This window comes from Anabrus simplex, chromosome 6, assembly GCF_040414725.1.
Source record: "Anabrus simplex isolate iqAnaSimp1 chromosome 6, ASM4041472v1, whole genome shotgun sequence".
Classification (NCBI taxonomy): domain Eukaryota; kingdom Metazoa; phylum Arthropoda; class Insecta; order Orthoptera; family Tettigoniidae; genus Anabrus; species Anabrus simplex.
In genome coordinates this window covers 14,286,856-14,312,436 of record NC_090270.1, presented here as the reverse complement: position 1 = coordinate 14,312,436, position 25,581 = coordinate 14,286,856, and the positions used below count along the sequence as shown (strand labels likewise).

General features: G+C 38.9%; 1 protein-coding gene across 3 annotated transcripts in view; it reads right to left on the bottom strand.

Moving 5' to 3' along the window:
- The window catches only part of Mkk4 (MAP kinase kinase 4), a 384,371-nt gene extending 361,390 nt beyond the window's left edge, over window positions 1-22,981 (bottom strand). The window contains exon 1 of one of the 3 annotated variants that reach the window (XM_068228034.1): window positions 22,623-22,981. In XM_068228034.1, coding sequence (XP_068084135.1) covers window positions 22,623-22,665 — 43 coding nt within the window. In that variant the 5' untranslated portion in view covers window positions 22,666-22,981. The remainder of the gene's footprint in view (window positions 1-22,622) is intronic. The other 2 variants (XM_067148946.2, XM_067148945.2) reach the window with 2 other exon arrangements.
- Window positions 22,982-25,581: the final 2,600 nt, after the last annotated feature.

The following is a 25,581-nucleotide window of genomic DNA, read 5'->3' as shown; positions in this document are numbered from 1 at the left end:
ACATTCCTTTCAGAAGTGATGGTAAAGAACAATTTCAGGGCTGGGAAAAATGTGATCATAATAATGAATTATGTGAAATGATAAACGGGGTATTTTTAAATAGATTTAATACGACGTGAAACGGGACGTCAAATTTACGACGGGCTAAGCGAGAAATCGCCTTAATGAGGAACACGCAATACGAGGTTACACTGTATTTTCTAGTGTTTGGTTAAATTTCGGAAAGGCTATTGCCGAGTAATTTGTAGTGAAAATTTTATCATTAATCCACTTGTGCTTGAAATATGTTTTCATGATACGTATGAGGTTAAGTTAGGTTAGGTGACTGTGTGTGAATAAGAAAACTGAAAAGTTTGCCACAGAAGCTACTGGAGTGATACTACTCCAATTCTTCAGAATGAAATAATTGAACATCCGCATTCACGTTGTCGCGGAATTAAGAAAAATAACCTACAAACCGCAGTATGAAAATTGACGAAAACGCAAGTTTTAAACAAACGGATTGTCGTTACATAATGAGTGTAATATGTGTGGGGATTTCCCCGGCTTTTACGAAAAAATGTGATATACCTACAATTTACAAAATATACATTTAATGTTAACCTAGTCAATACTTACAATACCACATTTTGTGGTTAAATATTTATAAATGATAGAAAGGTTGTGAACATGTTTCGCCCTTCTTAATGGGCATCATCAGCACAATGGATAACCTTAAAACAAATAATTACAACTAAGTACGTTTACAATTATTGGTCATATAAAATTGGAACGAGATGTTGTGATGTTAAAAGTTATTTTCGATATCACAATTAGAAAGTCTGACGCATATGTTACAAACACAAGTTAAAACTATTGTAGTACATTGTTCTATTAGATAGACATGCATATACCCAAAAAACAGAAGATTTTCTTAATGATAACAACTACACAATAGTAAACAAAGACCAGATAGCAAGAATACAACGAAACGTAAAATCATTGCTAAAAAAAAATCAACATTTCTTTTTAATGACCAGGAACAACAAAGTCTCACAAACATGAATCCCAGCCTCCCTAAAGCTAGAGCCCTCCCCAAAATACATAAGAAAGATCAAATCAAATCAAAATCTCTTTATTTGCAAATGAGGTGTCTACCTCGGTGGCAAATGGTACACTAAAATACATTATTGTCAAGCACTAATATTAAATTAACAAGAGAAGAAAATTTTCTCTCTCTTGTTGTTTTAAGGGGCCTAACATCGAAGGTCATCGGCCCCAAGAAAATTTTCCTATAATACAATATTATACAATTTACGCTAACAATGTTTTCTATTAAACACACAGCTCATCCTTAATAAATTTATATTGTTTACAAAATTCTACTTATAATATCTCCTGTACTACTTACAAATATAGTCAACTGATATACAGTATGTGGAATTACTTCAAATGATACTATACAACTGGTATAAGATTAATATTTACATTGCATTTATTTATTTACTTTTTTTTTACCTGTTCTGGATCCTAAGTAGCATAACGACCTGCTGCGTCTTAACCAGAGCCCCTTTTGCCACCACTTTTCAGAGCTCCTGAAGGGCCTTCACAGCTACCGTAGCGGTCCCAGGGCCCTCGAAGTTCCCACTGTACTTCACCCCTACAGGCAGTCTCCTACTTTGGCTGTCCAAACTCCTTAGACCGGGGGATGGAATTAATTTATTCACACACATTTTTTTTTTTAAATTTACAATAACCGGCACTGGTCGAATGCCCTCTAACACTTCATTTATTTTCTCTGTTGCTGTTTATTCTCTTCTTGAATATCTGTACAGATTTTGGAAAAGGATCAAACACTACCCCTGGTAAACTGTTCCACTCCTTCACACCCTTCCCAATGAATGAAAATTTACCCCAATCGCTTCTGCTAAAATTCCTTCTAATTTTATATTTGTGGTCAGTCCTGCCGATATAATTATTTTTCAACTGAAGCCTCTCACGGATATCTCCCCATGCTTCTTCTCCTGTATAGGCTCTATATAATCCTATAAGTCTAGTTTTCTCCCTTCTCTTACTTAAAGTTTCCCACCCAAGTTCCTTTAACATTTCTGATACACTACTCTTTCTCCTGAAATCCCCTGTTACAAACCTTGCTGCTTTCCTCTGCACAATGTCTATTTCTTTTATTAGGTATTCTTGGTGAGGATCCCAAACACTGTTTGCATATTCCAATAATGGACGAACCATACTCAAGTAACTTTTTTCTTTTAATTCTTTGTTGCATCCTTTAAGTAGCCTCATTATGACATGTAACGATCTGTATGCTTTTCCAACAATGTCATCAATATGACCCTTCCAGTGCAAATTACTTTCAAATCTCACACCTAAGTATTTGCACTTGCTATCTTTTGGGATAACTACCTCATCCAAAGTATATTCAAATTCAGTTTTAAAGCTCCTGTTTGTAAAAGTTGTAACAGTTGATATGCCTCCATTAACCTTCATATTATTTTCTTCAACCCATTGTTGGATACTTTCAAGGTCCCTTTGTAATTCTGAACAATCATCAATGTTGTTTATTTCCCTATAAACAATTATGTCATCTGCATACAATCTTATTTTTGATGTTATATTGTTCCCTGATATACAGTATGTGGAATTACTTCAAATGATACTATACAACTGGTATAAGATTAATATTTACATTGCATTTATTTATTTACTTTACGTCCCATTATTAACTGTCCTAACAGCCTACAAAATTTCTAAATACATTCATAGCTTCCTCAAAAGACACTATACATTTAATAACAAGCAACCATTAAAGAATTCAATTGATTTTTGCGAGACCCTTAACAAATTCAACTTACAATCCCATCATATAATGTGCTCTTTCGACGTGTTAACATGTTTTCAAATATTCCAATTAAAGACACTTGATATTATATACAACAATATCAGTAAATACAGTAACCTTAGCAAAATGGAGATCGAAGAATTTATGACTATATTAAAATTTACATTAGATAATAACTATTTCACGTTTAATGGTAGAATTTACACACACAATGGCTTGGCGATGAGAGACCCTATTTCGGGTATCCTAGCCGATATCTATATGGATACGATTGAGCACACAAAAATTAAAACCAACATAAAAGGAATTAGTTTATGGTTAAGGTTTGTGGATGACACATTTGTTTGAATTGACAAGAATGTCACCAGCAGTAATGAAATATTAGATAAATTAAACAAGATCAACCCCAACGTAAATTTTACAAAAGAAGATGAAGATGGAGGCTCTTTAACACGTTGGGTGCCACGTGCCGCCATATGGCGTCAAGGTGGTCTTCAAATTTGAGATGGCGTGACGCCATATGGCGGCACACCGTTCTTGAAATCAGAGTTGGCGTGACGCCATATGGCGGCACAGTTGAGTTTCAGGCGATGCACCATAGATAATCAGCTGTGACATCTACGCGCGTAAAATTGGTACTACGTGAAGGGCGAACTTCAGGGTCTATTCCAGCTACGTAATTTTACTCTATGCCACCATGTGGCGCCACAGTATTCTTCCGAAGCCACTGACTGGCCAGTGGTCAGTGTCACAGGTGAAAGCGCGCCAGGCATTGTTTATTCCTCGTTTACGAACGTATTATCATTCAGTTTATATAGTTGTGCAAAAATATAAAAAATGGAAGATATTGGCAATAATCTTACGAGGGAACACATACATGTGTTACACTCGGATTCGGTTGAAATTTGGTAGGAATATTCATGGGAGGCAGTAGAATGCTAAGGTGAAAAGTGCATGAACCCAGCGCAAGTTTAAACGCCAAAATTGAACAAATAAATAGTCATAAAATTAGAAGTGCCGCGGGAGTATCGGGGTGTGGCGAAGAGGTAGGGAGGAGCGAAGCAGCGGACGTGAGCCAACCGGGCTGTGCCGAGAAGCGCCAGCAGCCAGGTAGCGTATAGTTAGCGCGTTCCCCTTAACTTCCCGATCAGATGTGCAAAACGTAAATATGAAAATAGCACATGAAACAAGTGTACAAAGGACGATGTTTGTTCAACGATGCCAATAAGGTTTGAAAAATTACGAGTAACAAGAACTCGGGCGTGCCGAGACGCATGTTTTCATTGTTTAGAGTTATCAGAAAACTGTTCACAACAATATGTAATATAAGTACTTGTTTTGCATTTTACTAGGTTTTCATAAATATTGCGTTAATCTGAATTAGCAAATAAATATCCCGTATTTGAAATTCGTATTGCACATTCCATGACAAAAAATTCTGTGACACCATATGGCGTCACGCTATATTTTACCTTTCCTAAAAATTGACGTGACACCATATGGCGTCACACATGACCATGGTATGGTGAGATAAAATTTACTTAGTACATCATATAAATACATCCCAAGATTATATAAACAGACTACAACGCGTACAATTGCTTTGGCACCAGCGGAATGCAATTCAAAAACATGCCTGGCACCAGTGGAATAGTGTGCTACAATCGGCTCGGCACTCAACGTGTTAAATTTCATGGAGATAAAAGTTACACGATCTAACAACTCCTTTGAATATCAAATTTACAGAAAACCTACACACTCGTCAATTACAATAAATAATTCTTCATTACATCCTGTATAACATAAACAGGCATCTTTTTACAGCCTGATATATCGAGCCTTAAGAATCCCCTTACCTCCCATAAATTTGAGAACTGAATTAAATTATATAAGAAATCTTGCAGTAACCAATGGATATAAGATTGAAATGATAAACCGTCTGATATATAAGATCAAAAACAAACTATCCACTAATCTCAAACCAGATAGGCCTAACAGAAATAAACATGCCGTTTTCACATATAATAGCCCAACTATCCACCAAATTACTAATACCTTCAACAAGTAGGCCTATAATATAAACATAGCTTACAGAACAATCAATCCTACACAGAACATATTTTTCAATTATGATAAAATAAATAATAATAATAATAATAATAATAATAATAATAATAATAATAATAATAATAATAATAATAATAGCAAATATTCAGGTTCAGGGGTATACAGGCTGACATGTTCGCAGTGTGGTTATTCATACATTGGCCAGACTGGACGAAGTTTTATTACAAGATATATGGAACATTTCAATGCCGACAAACATAACAAATATTCCGCTATGAGTACACACATGAAGGAAGCGGGCCACCATTTTACCTCAATAGAAAAAGTTCTGACAATAATAATAAGGAATACTAACAAAGGAAAACTACTAAATGAATTAGAAAATATTTATATTTATCTGGACAAAACATTTAATAAAGATCGCAACCTTAATGACGACACGGAGATTAAGAGTTCTTTATACATATTAATACTTAAGTTATTGAAAACAGTTATTCCAAATCAAAAGAAAATTCTGCATACATTAAAAGTTGACAATCCAACAACTCCACTTATCCCCCCAAATACTAAACCTACAATTCCCCCTCCAAATAATCTCCCTCCCGTACCAATACATATTACTCCGTCCAATTCTTCCCTCCCTCAACCCGCTCCCCCCCCTCTGCCACACCCATACAATACGCGTAGCAGGAACGCCAGTCAGACTAACGCTAATAACAGAACAAGATAGACACTCCACGGCATTCGAGTAAGTATCCATTTTTACATAACCCATAACACTGTACAATCATACATTATTTATACATACACATTAAATACGTTTTAATATTTATTTGCAGTTCTAACCATTGAGATTTACACAACAATCTGGAAGACTACTATTATAGCGTTAACTATTCCAACTTGTACATTGGATAATTTTCAACGTATATTCCACTTCAACGTATTCTCACCTGAAAGTGTTTTAACCAATTTAACGCAAGAAATAACACCAATTGTTAATTCCTGACCTAATTTCTACAATAAGAACATATGTTTTTTACATATCTTTTTCTTCAAATCTGCTTGGAGGTGAACACGACAATAACATTGATTTTCACCAAAAATTAAAAGAAGAGGATCCATTTCAATTCCAGACGAATGCCGATATATATATTTTTAGACAATATTGTAAAAATGTACTACAATAGTTTTAACTTGTGTTTGTAACATTCGCGTCAAACTTGCTAATTATGATATCGAAAATAACTTTTAACATTACAACATCTCATTCCAATTTTATATGACCAATAATTGTAAACGTACTTAGTTGTAATTATTTGTTTTAAGGTTATCCATTGTGCTGATGATGCCCATTAAGAAGGGCAAGACATGTTCAAAACCTTTCTATCATTTATAAATATTTAACCACAAAATGTGGTATTGTAAGTATTGACTAGGTTAACATTAAATGTATATTTTGTAAATTGTATGTAATCACTATTGTCAATACGGACCAAAAATGAGATTAATGACTTGTAAAATGTAATATAGCGACAATCTGCTATAGCGAGTAAATTTTTCGCCGTTATGCATTCTCGCTATAACGGACTTCTACTGTTATTTATTAATATTTATTTAGCGTATGACATTAAAAATAAAAACACACCATCACAAATTAAATATACAATACACTACGTAGGTTACAATTTCAGCATCGAGCTTTGCAAATAGTCTATGCAAGAAGGATTTTGGTCAAGAAAGTGTTTTGGGCTACCCTGATAAGCACTCAGGGGGCACTGTTCCACTATATGACGAACTGTTTGCTTAGGGGTACAGCAGCTACATTCCGAGGAGGGAAGTTTGCCCCATTTATAGAGGAAGTCGGCGCACTTTCCATGGCCTGTCCTGATACGATTGAGGGTTGTCCAGGTTTTGCGAGGTAGGTCAAATCCTTTTGGTATTCAAGTAATACAGGGGAAGTTCTGATACTCAGCTGGAGCCATAGAAGTCCATTCTTGAATCCAATCCCACTGCAGGCTGAATTTGTCAACCAGGATTTTGGCAGTCCTTATTGGTGGATTTCTGGACCGAAGTCTGTTGTTCAAGGCGTTGGGTATATCTCCATGAATTGGTAGACTGTAATTGATTTTACACAATTGAAGGAACTCCTTCGTCAATAATTGATCCACGCTTCACGCATTGGCGTATATTTTAATGTCCACAATATCAATTTTTACTTAAACAACCCCATGACTGTTTTTAACTTCACAGACTGCCATCGTTCAATGTATTCCACCACAAATTCTCGCTGTTAATCTGTACATATTGTTACAATTTAAGTCTAATGTTATCATATTACTTTTTATTACGACATTGTTATTCTTTTAACAACTTTAATCGTTTAAGCTCAGGGCCCTGACCTAGTCTTTGTACATTAACAGCTGATGATGTTCGCTATGCCGAACGAAACGTCCCATTATTTAAGACACCTCATGATTATTTTATAATTCAATGAGTGTTTTTTATTGTATTGAATAAGTGGTTGTAAATAAAAAGAATTTATAATTTTAATATATCATCCGCTATACAGTTCTATTATGAGATTAATTACATATAGATTGGAATTCCTCAACAGCTTCTGGTACTCACGCAACAAGGCATTCTTTCTCGATAGGTGAGGTGGAGGAATATGGCTCAGAACTGGTAGCCAAGAAGTGGGGGTAGATTTTATGGTTCCCGATATAATGCGCAAAGTATGATTTAGCTGTGTGTCAACCAGTTCTGTATAACAGCTGTTCAGCCAGACTGGAGAGCAATATTCTGCAGTTGAGAAGACAAGGGCAAGGGCTGAAGTTCGTAAGGTCGAAGCAGAAGAACCCCAGGTAGTGCCACACAGTTTGTGGATGATATTGTTCCGTGACTGGAGTTTAGTTTTTGTCATCTTCAGATGTTCCTTGAAGGACAGTGTTCTGTCAAGGGTTACTCCGAGGTATTTTGGGTGTCTTGTGAGGAAGTCTAGTGTTCAAATTCAATTCTTCTATTGTAGTTGAATTTGAAATGCCTTATGTAAATATGACATTCTTTGATTTACATGATGTGGAATCTTGTTTAATACGGAAAAATAAAATAGTATAGTACGATTCTGCTGTGAGCAAGTTCTACCGCACTAGCAGCACACGAGAAGCCATTTCGGTCATTGGACAGTAGGCCGCAGGGTTCTTGTTCAGAGTTGATCGAACAAGTGTTGATTGAACAAGTGTTGATTGAACAAGTGTCCCATCCTACAATAAAGTCTAACAAATACTAGACCTAATACTCTACTCCACGAATGTTCATTCACATTTCGTATGTCAATAAATAGGGCTATCCGGAAATTATTTCAATTGAATCACGAGATCAAATAGGAAATTTATGAAATATGAAATTTATAACGTGCAGAGATCAAATACTGCATAGAAAATTCCCACGATGGATTTCTAAGTCCAATTATTATCGATTCACAGCAAAGACGCAGATGACCTGAATGCATACAGAGAGACTGCGACGGAAACAACAGGATTGAAGCTCCTACCAAGTATTCAATAATACTACCGTCCGTGCTCACCAATATTAGTACCTCGGCTCCGCGCAGAGTGACTGTCTTTTCTTTACTTCTCGCTGCTTTCTCGTGGAGGACGCGATCGGGGCAGTCAACAAGGCTGCCATCCTCTCTAGTTAAGAACCAAAACAAAGGGCGTCTGGGGTCATAAACCCCCAGGTTAGAGCTGCTGCAAAACAGCGTTAGGCCTCTAGTTCCCTGTGTGAATATCACTGGCCTGGACAAGTTCAATGGTCTGGATGGGTTTGGGTAGGAGTGGACAGGACCATTGGTCTGCATAGGTTAGGGTAGGGGGGGACAAGACCATTGATCTGCATAGGTTAGGGTAGGGGTGGACAAGACCATTGATCTGCATAGGTTAGGGGTGGACAAGACCATTGGTCTACATAGGTTAGGGTAGGGTTGGACAAGACCATTGGTCTGCATAGGTTAGGGTAGGGGTGGACAAGACCATTGGTCTGGATAGGTTAGGGGTGGACAAGACCATTGGTCTGCATAGGTTAGGTTAGGGGTGGACAAGACCATTGGTCTGCATAGGTTAGGGTAGAGGTGGACAAGATCATTGGTCTGCATAGGTTAGGGTAGAGGTGGACAAGATCATTGGTCTGCATAGGTTAGGGTAGGGGTGGACAAGACCATTGGTCTGGATAGGTTAGGGTAGGGGTGGACAAAACCACTGTACTGGATAGGTTAGGGTAGGGGTAGACAAAACCATTGTATTGGATAGGTTAGGGTACGGGGTGGGCAAGACCATTGTACTGGATAGGTTAGGGTAGGGGTAGACAAAACCATTGGTCTGGATAGGTTAGGGGTAGACAAAACCATTGTACTGGATAGTTTAGGGTAGGGGTGGACAAGATCATTGGTCAGGATAGGTTAGGGTAGGGGTAGACAAAACCATTGTATTGGATAGCTTAAGGTAGGGGTGGACAAAACCATTGGTCTGGATAGGTTATGGTAGGGGTGCACAAGACCATTGGTTTGGATAGGTTAGGGTACGGGTGGGTAAGACCATTGTACTGGATAGGTTAGGGTAGGAGTAGACAAGACCAGTGATTTGGGGACAAGCAAATGGGATCTGGAGGACATAAACCTCTAGTTCCCTGTTCAAGAGCTCCTTCCCTCTACAACAGAGAGTGCACAAATTCCTTACTACCGCTGCAGTGCTCGACACTCCTAGCATTTAGGTAAATTTGATATAAAATCATTCCTATCCGGTATTCAGCTTTGTTTCCTTTATATGTCATGTTTCTTTGTGTGTTTATTCTGCCAGGGTTGGTAATATAATCTAGTTATTATGATTGACATGAATGATGTCACATGCGACTTTACACTGACCGTTAGGAATGCACGTTTGTAGTTTAGAAAAGGACAACGGCGAGTGCTCCTCTTCCTTAGGTTATTGTAACTTTCGGGACGGGATAGTGGGTTCCAGGACATCGCAAACACATCTTTCCTCTGAAAGGAATTCCAAGCAAGATTTGCTTAAATTCTACTTCTTAATAATGCTACTGAAATTGGTGAGCACAGGCAGTATATCTACCGGATTCTAACAAAGCAAGTGGTGAATGAATTGAATCCACTGTTAATAGAGGAACAACTTGGGTTCAGACAGAGAAGATCTACAGCAATGCCACCAGACAATTTACTAAATCACATTTGTCTCACTCTAGAAATGTCAAGAGGCAAATTATTTGTCGCATTCATCGACTGTTCCAAGGTGTTTGATGGGTGAACAGAAGTCTTCTCACAGATAAGCTGGAGAAGTTGATTAGAACATCTAAAGTGCTAACACTCGTATCAAATCTACTGACAGAAAATATCATCGTCCCTGGAAACGCAGAGTATCATAAGCGACAAAATATGAATTTTACAGATGATAAAAACAATTAGCAAGTTGAATAGGCCTACTTACAGTTTAGGCAGTTTCAGTTTTTGTTCTACTCAAGAAATAATATTTTCACCTTATTGTCATATCAGGTTTCGTATTTAGTCAATCATAGCAAAAAGGAACTGAACTTATTTTGAAAGTTATGAATGTCGCTTACGATTGTTTGTCAGTCGTCGAGCGTATTGTTTAACAAAGTGGTCCTCTTACGATAGCTTACAATATTGGTTTGAAGGAATGTAAGGCATGAGAATAATATGACATTTTCTTAAATGATTGTATTAAGAAAATGTAGATTAAAAACAATAGGAAAATTGACTTACTGCAATCAAAGTGGAAATAACACTGATTACAGTACAATAAGCCAGCCCTGTGGTGTAGGGGTAGCGTGCCTGCCTCTTACCCGGAGGCCCCGGATTCGACTCCCGGCCAGGTCAGGGATTTTTACCTGGACATGAGGGCTGGTTCGAGGTCCACTCAGCCTACGTGATTAGAATTGAGGAACTATCTGACAGTGAGATAGTGGCCCCGGTCTAGATAGCCAAGAATAACGGCCAAGAGGATTTGTCGTGCTGACACCTCGTAATCTTCAGGCCGTCCTGCTGAGCAGCGGCCACTTGGTAGGCCAAAGCCCTTCAAGGACTGTAATGCCATGGGGGAGGAGGGGGGGGGGGGGGGGGTACAGTACAATAATTAGAAAGGAACATTTTTATCAGTCCTCATCTGTTTGTGGTAATAGATCACTGTGTTTGGAGTCGTAAGTACGGTTTAGATACTAGTCTTGTGTTAATCTCCTTGTTGCATATCAGCCGTCAGAAGTACACCTCCAGAGAGCCTGGTGCAGTTGACGCCGTACCGGTGACCTCGATTAAAACCCTTCTGTTATTTCTCCTTGGAAACCAATCCTCTCTCCTGACACAGATCATAGATACTGATGGAGCAGTTTCCTGACTAATGTTAAATTCATGGATTGTACATCGAAAACTTTAAAATCTGTTACACGCTTTTTCACTTTCCGTGATTTTCAGTCTCGTGCTATCTCTGTTATACTAATTATTTTTTTCTTGGCTACTTCTTTAACGATACCCTGACACACTGAATGTTTTTGGCAACGGAGGGATAGGAAAGGGCTAGGATTGGGAAGGTATCACTTGTGGCCATAATTAAGGTACGGCCCCAGCATTTGCCTGGTGTGAAAATGGGAAATCACGGAAAACCATCTTCAGGGATGCCGAAGGTGGGATTCCAACCCACCTCCCGTATGGCTAACTTGTTCGTTTAAAATTCTCTTGACCATCGTCTACAACACTTTTCTTGCATATGCTATTTTTTGTTTACTTTCAACAACACTCTTCTATACTGATCTTGTCTGCTCAGCTTCCTTAGTCATAAAACTATGAACACTGAACAATCTCTCGTGTTTCCCCTATTGTTGCCGCAAACTTCAGTTCAGAATTTTCAGCGGCATAATTTACTTCGTGCATGAATGGTAGGAATATATACGCCTACTGACAATGAACCAATTTGTTTAGTTTACTGACAGTACTTGCTCAATCAAGTCCATCACAAGAACCAACCCCTTCTCTTCCCTTCCCGCCCCTCTTCTGCATTGCACTAGTATACTAGCTGTCAATCAACATGCGATAGGTCTGCCAGCAGGCTTTGCCTATGTTTCAAGTGCCAAATTGATTTGAGGCAGTTATAAAACATGTTCTACAGCAATGACTGACAACAGTCACAAACAATGAAACTGTCACATCTCATGTTCCCTCCAGAGTTAAAACTTGTCGCTTACAATAATCTGTGATAAAAATCATTCTTGGATCCGTACTGAAAGTACTTGTATTAAATAAAACTAGTATGTTTTTATTGATACGGACAAAGTCCTAATTTTTAAGATGTTATTGTATTGAATAGGTGGGTAAACAACATAAACACTAGTTTTACAATAATCTGTGTGCAAATTACAAGATTCTAAGTCGGGCGCTGAAGATGTTAATGACTGGCACTTACGATAAACCAGTGTTCTGTATACTACTGATGGTGGTTACAATCATTTATACTTTTTTCCGTTGTTTTCTGCACTTTGACACTTATGATACTTTGCCAGCATGTGCAGTGGAGTCCGATTGACATATAAACATCGTAAACTCAATTTTGACAAAAATGTCCCTAACGATACTTTGGCTTTTTAGGGACGATGGAGTGGGGATGTCAGAGTGGATGTCACAGATGATAGGAGTTCTTCAGGATGATCCACTTAAAACTTTCACTTCAGATGAAGTGCCAAAGATAAAGGAAAAGATTGACACAAGAATGTACTTTTAGGTTATGCGATAATATGGCAACTGTGCAGCTAAGACATAACAGAACTGCCACATGCGATGAACTTGCTAGCAGATTGGGCAAGCAGGAATGAAATGAGAAGACAGAACTACAGTAGTTGTGTTTAGAAAAAGAAGTAAACTGAAGGAAACAGAGCAGGTATCATTAATAACGTCCACCTTCGAAGAATTAGCAGTTTCAAGATTCATAATAGAGCTAGAATGCTTGCAGCATTGAGAACATCACACAAATCGCAAAAAAGACAGCCATGGTGATCTTTTGATTCAAGGTGTTACCGGTGTTAACCTGCAGGCTTGAGCTTATAGAAGAATTTCTGAGTGCGAAGCAAATAGAAGATTTGGTAAATATAAAAATGTAGACATGTAAAACGAGTGGTGGTGGTGGTGATTTTTGTTTAAAAGGACAGTGTTCTCCCCAGAAATTTTGGTTAGCTGAGTGGCAGGAATGAGTAGCTGGGCAGGCAATAATACATAAAAAATAAATATGATAAAATTTCAACTTATTCCCCTCAGCCCATTAACAATAATATTAGACAGGTAAACATTAACTGCAAAAATGAACTATTTTAGTGTTATCACGAAAAAGACGTAACAAAGTAGTTTGAACTTCTAGTGTCCTACTGCTCGTTCATAATCACTCAGTTGCTGTGGAGAGCCAGACGGGTTTGTTACGTCCTTGGAATCAAGTGCTCGCATGCGATTCCACGCTAATCAAGACACCACTCGTGCACGACACTATGTGATAAGCTGAACTCTGATGTAACTCACACAATTATGCTGACGATAAAGATTTTTCATTTTTTTAAAAAGTTTTACAGTGCTTACATTTTAATCTGGAACACATAATGACTGAAATATGTATAGCCTCCATAGCTCAGGCAGCAGCGCGCCGGCCTCTCACCACTGGGTTCCGTGGTCCAAATCCCGGTCGCTCCATGTGAGATTTGTGCTGAACAAAGCGGAGGCGGAACAGAATTTTCTCCGGGTACTCCGGTTTTCCCTGTCATCTTTCATTCCAGCAACACACTCCACTATCATATCATTTCATCTGTCAGTCATTAATTATTGCCCCAGAGGAGTGCGACAGGCTTCGGCAGCCAGCACAATTCCTATTTTTGCCACAAGATGGGGCTTCATTCATTCCATCCCTGACCCGTTCGCTGACTGGAAAACAGGTTGTACGTTTTCAATGACGAAATATATATTAATATTACGTAAACCGAGCGAGTCAGGAGGGCGCAGCTGTGAGCTTGCATTCGGGAAATAGTGGGTTTGAACCCCACTGCCAGCAACACTGAAGATAGTTTTCCGTGGTTTCCCATTTTCACACCAGGTAAATGCTGGGGCTGTACCTTAAGGCCATGGCCGCTCTCTTCCAACTCCTAGCACTTTCCTATCCCATCGTCGCCATAAGACCTATCTGTGTCGGTGTGACGTAAAGCAACTTGAAATATTATGTAACTAGCAGATATCTAGGTTATGATAGCCGGGCGGTCAGTGAAAATGGTCCTAGGGAGAATACTGGAGGAAATACAACCAGGTAATCATCCTCTCTCTAAAGAGAGTCCTGAAAACATCAAAGGCGACAAGATCTCAACTTGTTTACGAACTCGCGAGAGAAACTTTCCTGACTGAATACCTGAGATACAATCTTGTTTATCAACAGATGCTCCATACGATAAACTAATTCACAAGCTATGAGAAAGGGAAAAAAAATAAAAGGGACATTTGGGACGACTTCTACTCGACCGAGGCCACGACAAATTGGAAATTGATGGAAACTGGCTACCAACTGAGACATATAATAATACAACTGGCTATTCACAGTTTCCATCGCAAGATGAATCAAACAGAGTTCATAGGCTATGTGACTAAGTATGTGAAAGATACCATATTCAGAAATGTTCGAGAATCTGTTCGACCAGTCAGTTTATCGAGGACTAACACTTAGGCTATGCAGAGCACATTATTTAAATCTAAGAATTTCATTTTTGTCCGTATTGAACTGAGAATGGAAGATAGGAAACTTAAAACGGTCCACCTTTTCAATACAAAATTGTATTATTTTGTGAGGAAAGTAAGAGTAAGGATGTTGCAAACACCCAGTCCCCAGGCCAGGGATATTATTTTGTACTGAAAAGGTGGACAGTTTTAAGTTTCCTATCTTCCAGAGCACATTAGTCGCTTTATTATCCTAACGTAATAAGGCTTAAGTTACAGGTACCAAATGGAATTGCTTGTAAAGTTTTGTACTGGTGAACCTCTCCAGCCCAATTTTGACACATAAGAAACAAAATTCTTGAAAATCACCCTCAAATAGGTATGAATAATGTTTCTGTTTAAAAAATCCGTACAATTTTAAGAAAACTACGGAAAATAGGACAGTGATTGGGAACATGAATCGCAGTCCGGCCCTGCGGTGTAGGGGCAACGCGTCCGCCTGCTAGCAGTCCCGGGTTTGATTCTCGGCCAGGTCAGGGCTTTTTAATTGTAATGATTAATATCCCTGGCCTGGGGACTGGGTGTTTGCAACATCCTTACTCTTACTTTCCTTACACACAACATTCCACACTACCTCCATTCCAATCACACGCAGCTACATACAATATGGTGCCAGTAGGGACATAAGATCCAGATGAGTCGATGCCCCGAACAAATAGAATTTTTTTTAAATCACGAAAAACATGGAAGTTTGTGATTCCAACTGGAATCATAGCCCTGGAGAGGGTTAATGTAAGGTTTCCTCTATGCACATTGTGCACATTAAAACTACTATAACAAAGAGCTACAAAGTTACTCAGCTGTTAATCTTACGCAACAATGTCAGGAATTGTCAACCCTCCTGACAAACTTTCACAATCTGACCTGCCACTTCCAATTAATGGGCTCCAGTATGGTGGAAAATGATGAAATTTATTATTTTTGTTTTTCTGCTGAGTATTGATCTTAGGAATGTCCTCTTTAATTTGAGGTATAATGCATACATTTTTGTAACCTAGAAATGTTTTAAATAAACGACTTAGGAGAAAGCAGTGTGGGCATGGTAACCTCCCCAGCACTGCTTCAACCACGGACTCTGCCCCAAAGGAACTGATATATGTACAAGAAAGCACAAGCAGCAGGCCACAAGGATGGTTTACCAGAGGAATTCAGGCCTATTTTCAGGAACCTATCTGATGTACAGTTGGTGAAAAAGGCTTTACATGAACATACCCAAAATCAGAACAAGAGCATCAACAGTGTTATTTGGTCAAGAATTCCAAAAAGAATGTTTGTATTTTGGTGTAATGATGCTGTAATGACTTAACAATGGCAACTTGTCAAGATATGAGGCACTGAAGAAACTTGGTGTTTGTGTTGGCTATCACACCATACAAGCCTCGTATAAGCTTGACAAAGAAAGGGTTAGAGCTTCCGAGAAAGCATTGAGAGAAGTGGAAAACAAGGCACGAAAGAAGAGATGAAAATTAGCTGGAAGAAACCTATTAGAACGATCCAGATGACCCAAGTCATGGAATGCACTGAAACTTTGACTGCAGTTTCCCGTAAGTTTACTTTTTGAAAGATTAAGTGTATCTTTTCTCGGAAACTACCTGCATGAACTTTCTGAAACTTTAGCAACCTGGAAAGTATGTTTCGTAAGTATTTTAACACAGGGATATGGTATTATACCTCATAATGTGCAAATTATTAACTGTACTGGGGAGGTAATGATGAAGAAGTTCAAGGAAAGATTAATGCTTGGAATTGTCATTTTAAGGAATTTGGACTTAAAATTTGCCTTAAGAAAACAGTTATGACAGTCAACAGACAAAAGTTAGGAGCAAATATCACAGTAGACAGACAGAAATTGTAAGAAGTTAACCACTTCCAATATCTTGGTAGTGTCCTGACTGAAGATAACTGATCAAATGCTGAAATCACAGAGTTCAAAGAGGACCTGTCCTTTACTATCAGGTTAGAACTCTGGGACAGCCGGATTCCAATACTAGCCAACTGAACACTTTATCAAGCTTACTTCTTGCCTATAGCAACCTATGGACTTGAAACTTGTATCATCACAGGCAGAGATAAAAGTAGACTCCAAGCCGCAGAAATGAATTCCTCTGGACAATGCGACAAAAAACCAGGAGAGATAAGGTCCGCAACGAAGGGATTCGCCAAGAGATTCAAATAAGAGAATTGTTATGCGATACCATAATCAAATCAAGATTGAAATGGTATGGCCATGTAATGAGAATGGATTCTTGCTCAGTAGCTAAGGAATGGTTGGAGAAAACCTCAGACGGCAAAAGACCTACAGGCAGACCTCGAAGGAGGTGGATCAAAAAATCAAACAAGATCTTAGAATATAGAGGAGTGGACTGAAACCAAGTATAGGAAGAAGAATGGGACCTGAATCGACTGAAGTGGCGAGCGCTCATACACCACACCTGGGAAACTGGAGACGGTTAACTGATGATGATGATGATGATGATGATGACTGCACCTCAAAAAGTGCAAAATTGGATTATTTAAAAAATTTAACAAAACATCGTTATTCCAGCCCGGTCAACAAAACCTTAACATTACATGTAAATACACTCGTATTTAGGTCCGTATCGAAATTCGTTATAAAATAATACTAATATTTATTTGTTTTCCACCTATTCAATACATAAAAATGTTTTTATTGTTAGGATTTTATCCTTGACATACCGTATAATCCTGAATACCACCCGCCACTGAATAAGACCCTCACTCTAAATTTGAGACAGTAAAACACGGAAAAAAAATAAAAAATCAAATAACTTGCATACCTATTTAATTTTCTTCAAATATACCACAAATATAAATTCAAACAGCTTACAATTAATAAAATCAACACAAAAATCGTAAATACCCAAAAATCGTAAATAAACTCGGTCCAATACTCAGATCATGCACAATTCACAGTCGTCATATTAAGTTTTACCATAGGAACTTTAGTTGTTAGCATCTTTCCACAAATAGTCGTCCTCACTACTGTCCACTGAATTTGAAATTCCACATTTCTTAAAGTTTTAAACACTAGATCGTTGGGAATGCGCGCCCATGCGGTCTTGATCCAGCTGCATATTAGTCCCACTTCACGCCTCTTCACTCGTCCGGTTAGTGTTAAGGTGTGATCACCATCAGACATCCGTTCGGTGTACAACAGTTTCATTGCAGTTTTGAAAGGCTGGTTCACGCACACATCCAATGGCTGTAGAATAGAAGCGAGTCCTCTGGGAATTATCGCAAGATCGGTTTTTCCTTTCCTCATCATATCTTTTACGGCGTCAGTTGTATGTCCTCGGTAACTGTCCAACACAAGCCTGTTTCGTTTTTTTAACAAAGCTCCCGAGTGACGTTGCCAAACGCACTTCACCCAGTCTTCAACTATCCAGCCAGACTCGTGTTCTAACAATAACACCGGACGGCAAGTTTCCTTTCGATGGCGTTTTCCTTTTCAGAACCACATATGAAAGGACTTTGGTTCCAGCCGCTAATACACACAACATTATCATGCATAGTTGCTTTTTGTTACCACTTGTTCTGATGGTTACACTTTTAGAACCCTTCATATCCACTGTATTTTCCAATGGCATTTCAAAATAGACAGGTGTCTGGTCAGCATTCCCAATTTGCGACAGCAAATAAGAATTTTGCTTCCTCAAATGAATAATGTGACGCTGAAAGGCTGTTAATTTTTCTTCATACGCCCTAGGGGGACGTTGTGATATAGACGTACATCTCCAAATGCACAATCCCTTTCTTCAAAAAAAGTTTCGGATCCATCCACGGCTTGCAGTAAAACCCTGTGTTTTTAGTTCTTTTCAGATCTCTAGTGCTTTCAACTGATACATTTCACTAGAAACACCATATCCTAACTCACGTTTTTCTATTACAAATTTGTGGAGTCGTTCTTCAATTTCCAGAAACACTGCACTCCGCCCGTGGATTGCTCTGCGATCGCCATTACTTTTTAGAAGTTTTTCCTTCTTCTACCGCCAATCACGAATACACGATTCATCAATATTGTACTTTTTGCCAATGGCATGATTTCCATATATTTCAGCTTTGCTTACAACTTTAAATTCCACATGCACAGTAAATGACCGCAGACGCCGTTTTGAATCCATCACTTACGATCGAGACAGCACTTTCACGGGACAGATACGGAACTCAAATATGAGCGAGCTAGACTTCCGTAACCAACAGTCTCAACTCTCGCAAAGTACGATATCCCGCGAGATCAGCTATTCGCGCACCCAGCATGCCAGCAACACTTGTGAAACAAATGATCAAGCATTCACAGCAGCGGCTTTCATATTTAGCCATATTCTTTCATTTACCGTGTTTCATTACCTTACATTTCGCGTTTACATGCCACTGTAACCGTATTGAGAAAAAAATCGATCTTGTTTTCTGGAACGCAACTAAAACACAATAAGACCTGAATGCCCATTTACATGTGTTATATTGAGTACGGTAACCGTATTCAAATCTATTTCAAAACTCCATGTAAACGTAGTAAATGTTTACGACAATGAACAGCTTGAATATGACCCGCACCCAAGATTTAGAACCAATATTTTGGGGGGAAAACTGCGGGTGGTATTCGGGATTATACGGTAAGACTACAGTTGGGACATGTTTCGCTCATCTACCGAGCATCCTCAGCCATTACAATGTCTCAAGGTTAAGTTATAATGTTGATGTACTTATAACTAATTGTACTTAACACTAATTAGATATGAACATTTTGCTGAAATGCAGTTAAGATATACAATGTATAGATTGACAGTTTAGTTGCGATTAAAATAACAGTGCCAAAGTTATTGTAAAAGACTTGATTCATTAACACTGATGTCTAAAACTCAATGGTAACATGACATAATGAGATTCTGGCTAAAATGTTTCACGCATTTCATCTTTCATTCTAATGATGAGTGAAACTGTGTATACTGTAACATATTAGTCTATAGCCTTGATTAAAATTACAATATCGTCTCAAACTTAAAACTTCTTAAGTTTTTTGTCACTATAAACGTGTTAATTTAATTGGCATTGTACGTTAATCCTTATTTGGCTTTAAAACGTTCCAGTCATTAATTAATGTTGATCGTCGAATACGTCTCGTTGGTCATTTTCCCAACCATAAACTTAAATTGACTAGCTGACATTGTAGAATTAGATGCTGTTGGAGGCTACAGTCGAAAGGGAGATTCAGCTACATAAATCATAGACGTTGATAAGATTGCTTCTACTATGTCCATGTGTATTGGTATATCTGTCACAAGAGAAAGTTACATGAAAATGTTGTGAGTTGATTTGTTTTCAATAATCATGTTAAACGATCATCACTTACCCCTTCGACGATTGCTGAGATGTTTAGCAGTGTTTACTACAGCACGGTGACCGTTTGCTGCCGTGCCTCTACTCCTTGTGTTGTAAGTATGGGGAAGCTGTGATGGAGGGCGAGTAGGAGAAGAGAAAGTAGGCGGAGCGCTGGTAGCTGATGTACATAGAGGGGAGTCTATAGGTGTTGTTGAGGTGCGGGATGCCTCTACTGTTTTTTCATAATGGGAGTAGTAATAGTTTTGGGGTTAAATATTTTGAAGAAATTATTTTTCTCTGATTTGAACGTTTGTAGTAAGTTCGGTAATTGTTCGAGTTAAGGACTCTTTGTTTCAATCCCATCATTTAAACTTTTGTCCTTTTTCAAATGTTGATCCAGATGGATATATTATATAATATAATAATAATATAATATATTATATTTTCAAACTCCATCATTAGTTTACCCTTTTCAACCTTATTAATGATTTTTAAGTCTCTTTCTATTGATGTAAACTGATCGCCAGTTTTCTCATGTGAGAGCTCATTGAAGAGTATTTGTTATGATTTAAGGAATTAAAGTGTTCTAGGTATCTAGTGAGGAAACTGCGGCCAGTTTGGCCAGCATACGAATAATTACACTGTGTTCATGAAAGTCTATAGATCCCAGATAGCGGTTATTGTTTGAATTTACAATGTTTTGGTTAAAATATATGTTCTGGTTGGTGTTATGTGTCTTGAAAGCTATACGCTACTTTCACTTATACTAATCCTGCCATCTACCAAATCACAAATCCCCTGTGTAGTATTGTCAAGGATAAAATCCTAACAATAAAAACATTTTTATGTATTGAATGGGTGGAAAACAAATAAATATTTGCATTATTTTAAGACTTTCACATCCGTGTAATGACTGTCGTTTGTTTACACATTCGTGGCCTTCTTGGGAAGGATGCTGTCAAGCAGTGCTCAGTGCTGCCAACCACTTTTCTTAGGAACTAATGAATGCGTGGTGCTTGGATAGCTGGTGATGGTGATTATTGTTACAGGATTGGTGAGGCCTTGTTCTTGCCGTGCGGACGGTTACGATAGGATCTGGACAAGACCTGTGATGCAGTGACAAGCAAAAGGGGGTCTGCGTTCATAAGCCGCCAGGTTAGAAGCCGCGAAGCGGCCCTAGGCCTGTTACAATTCCTTGTGGTTTTATTGTGCTGGGGTGGGTAACGGATTATGATTTACATTACTGATGGGAACGAGATCATGTGCCACTTTACATTGGCCAATAGGAATGCAAGCAGCTTCTTCAGAAATGAAAATGGCGTGTAATATTCTTCATTAGGTTATAAATGTAAATACACTTCTTGGGGAGGGATGGTGGGATTCTAGACATCGCAATGAACACATCTCTCCTCTGCAATGCACTCCAATTAAGATTTCATTAATTTCCACTTACTTATAACATTAGAAAAATGTTATCAACCGGGCTGGAGTAATACCACATTTTCTTTTCCAGACATGTACTGTAGGGCCTACCTTTATTAGTTGTTGAGAAAAAGTGCAATGAAACTTATAAAAAATGCATGGGTAAGATACACCCTACCAGAGCTCCATAGCATACACTTTTTTTCTGGCCTCTATATCACAATTACTTTTTCTTTTCTGGCCTCTTTCACACTTTTTGTTTTATGCCCTCTTTCACAATTACTTGCGGTCTGTCGTAACGTGGATTAAGCCCAGTTCCCAGATGAATTAACCAGACATGGCATTTTTTGAAATCTTATTGGGAATTGAACCCAGGGCCACTATGCTGACCATTCAGACAAGACGCCGGTCACTAATCAAAGTTCCAACCCTTCAAAAAACTAGTATGTTGGTGAAAAGACATGAACATGGTGGCCTCCCAGAACTTACAAACCTAAAACTGATGGTGTCAGACAGAGGAAGGTCAGATAGTAACGACGAAAGCGAGGAGTGAAAGCAATCCCAGATTCATTTAGGGGTCCTCAAGTTGAGAATCAAATAGAGCCCCATATAGACGCCTATTAGCAAGATTTAGTGAAGAGAGGATGAAGTACTGGTAGATCTTATCTCATTATATTATTTATTGATTATATTGATTTATTTCAGCAAAACGGAGGTGGTTTACAGCAGGAACGAACATGAGAGTAGTAGTGGTAGTGATATTGAGCAAATACTAAAGCATTAATTTAAAAAAAATGAATTGAGCAGGCTTACAAACCATACTACAGGTAATAGTATCTACTTCGCATCGAAGCTAAGATTCGTTCCACAATCACAGCTGTGAACATTTATTATTTATCATACTTCAGTCAGATTGACGGAAACAAGTGAGAAATATCAACACACGTATCCAGTGGGAAACACAAATTTCAAGTAAACGAAACCAACACAGTCTGGAGCGATCACCATAACCCCATCAAACTATTCACCGAAACGAAACCTCGTAGTGACATTTCGACTACTCGCTTGATTTTCACACCAACCATCCGGTGTAACATTTCTCCGAGTAAATCAGACACCTACACTAAAATATCAATCACACACCTTGATTTATTGGACTTGAAGTATTTCCCTGGTGATCCGCCATTTTGAAGTTTTAGGTCTAGATATAAACAAAAATACTCAAGTTAAAAACTATTTAGGACACCTTTTCGGGTCCTCGGAACTGCATGGAATACACTTTACTACGGATATGAATCATTTGATTTCGTAATAATTTCACCACACAACTAGAATCACGAAATTCACAGCACGCCTCATTCTGTTTCTACTTGTGTTTGGTACCACACCACATCGGACCATATTACGGTACACGGATTACTTATCGAGAAACATAATTCCTTGCTTCGTGCTACACAGCGCTACGGAGCTTACAGAACAACAGAACAACTGTCAAAAGCGAACGAGAAAACAAGCATCTGGGAGAATCACCACAGACCAAATTGTTGCACAGAGTTAATAACTGAAAAAGAAGCTTTCTACCGAAGCTCTGAAATAAGACAGAATACCCCAAATCAGAAAAATCATGTGGAGTTAGACCTGGCTACAGGTAAGCTAAACGTAAAACTTTTCGCGTTCTGTCTATGATACTCATCCTAGTATGGAAATTCTAAGTTCCCAAGGAGGGAATTAGTAGTCACGAATCGGCATTCCGCTACGCTGACCAGTTATTATAGTAAAATGTGAATATGAAATGCACCCTCGCCCAGAAAGACAGATATAAGAAGAAAAATGTTGAACTACTGCATTTTTACGCGTTTACAATGTATTTGTATTTATACCATGGCTTTTAGAGCCGGCAGTGTCGAGGACATCCTTGACACCAATGGGCGACCTCCGTATCTCAGCGTGTGTGGGATGATGGTGGTGAGGTAGGGAGAGGATGAAACCCTGTAACGGTACATAGCCAAATCTTGTCGAATAACACCAAGGGGTCTGCTCAAGATGGACGAATCACCATCAACAATGTAATATGCCCCCATTTCATATGAACACTGCGAAGGTTTGGAATTGAATACAGGATTTTAGCAAACTACAATAGAGTTTAGAGGTTGTATACCACCAAATCTCCTACCCTGCCGGCTAATATTATGCCGGTGTCACCATAACGATCATGGCCACCAGCCGGATTTCTGTACTTTTACGTTCAGTACCGTACTTTCTGATACAGTATGCTGCAATAATACAGAGTTCACACGGGGAGAGTAGACTGGACAAGACAGTATTTTCCTCGAATGCACGAACGATCCGAGGACAGCCTCACTTCCTATCTATCTTCCTCCCAACATCGCTCATATTGTCTTGCGTGAACGCGCACGGGTCGATGCGATAAGGAAATAAAGACTTGGCAGGAACACGTGTGTTCGTCGAAATGCTACCAAAGTAGGATTCCGACTTAAATTCCAAGAACATCAGTGTTTGTAGAGAGCACGAATGTCTGTGGAGAACTGTATGTGACCGGGCGAGTTGGCCGTGTGGTTAGGGCCGCACAGCTGTGAGCTTGTATCCGAGAGATAATGGGTTCGAGCCCCGCTGTCGGCAGCCCTGAAGCTCCCTGGTTTCCCATTTTCAAACCAGGCAAATGCTAGGGCTGTACCTTAATTAAGGCCACGGCCGCTTCCTTCCCACTGCTACGCCTTTCTTATCCCATCGTCGCCATAGGACCTATCTGTGTCGGTGCGATGCAAAGCAAATTAAAAAAAGAATTGTCTGTACTAAATATAGGAATATGTCAAATCAATCAATACTGATCTGCATTTAGGGCAGTCGCCCAGGTGGCAGATTCCCTATCTGTTGCTTTCCTAGCCTTTTCCGAAATGATTTCAAAGAAATTGGAAACTGAGAATGAAGAAATAGGCACCACAAAAACAAACGATCAGGTTATATGCACAAAGGGAGCCAGGAGCATACCAACAAAATATAAATGAAAGAGTAATATGATATCAAGTTATAAAGTGAGGTTGGAGTCATCAAGAAAAGTGGTAATTAGTGAAATTGCAGTAGGTATTCGATTATAGAGTAAAAAAGAAATACTGGTAGGCAATGAAAATTTGTGCTGGACAAGGCGGTGTAAAAAACCGTCGGCGGGCTGAACGATATTTGGAAAAAGATATGATTAGCATCTCCGTCGGGGTAACCACATTCACAAAAGGGGTGAGTTGTCAGATGAAATAGATATTTATAGAGTGGAGTAAGGACATGATTAAATCTTAGACGGATGATAGTAGTAATATGTCGTCTAGAGTACTGGCCTGTTATGAACTACGGTTGTAGGGGAATAAGAGGTTGCAGTTGGTAGTACGATCTGCCTTTGTACTTGGCAGTATCATGCCATTCTGATTGCCGTTCAGAGTGGGCCTTGTTTTTGATATGTATAAAATAATCAGTTGGGGGAATGGCTTGCTTTGCGTAAGTATCAGCTCGTTCATTTCCATAAATTCCAATATGCGCTGGCACCCAGATGAAAGTGAGGTAGACGTTTGGGTGTTCGAGGGTATAAATAGGCTGTTTTACGTTATATAGGTACAAATTGTATGAAAAGGAAGTGGAGGAGAGTGATTGTAATACGCTCATAGAATCAGTGTAGATGGTTGCTTTTGCTTTTGTTGTTACATAAAGGAGAGCTTGGCGTACAGTAAAAAGTTCAGCAGTATAAATGGAGAATTGATTAGGTATTCTAAATTTTTGGGCTAACTGAGTTTGAACAGCAAAAAAGGCCGCTCTAACGCCAGACACTGACTTAGAGCCATCTTTGTATATATCGACAGTACTTGTAAAGGAGGAGACACGTTTTTTTTGTGAAGCTGTACCTGTGTACAGTGCTGATTGGCATCGCGGCAATAGTTAGAAGCAGTAGGGACAATAATATAAGGTATATTCTTGCCACGCTGCACCCCGAAATCTGAGAACTCTCTCGTTCTTTTTTTCGGCCGGATGACACCTCACCTTTACTTTGCACCTCGCCGACTCTAATAAAACAAATAGGCTGGCACCGAGTTGGAAG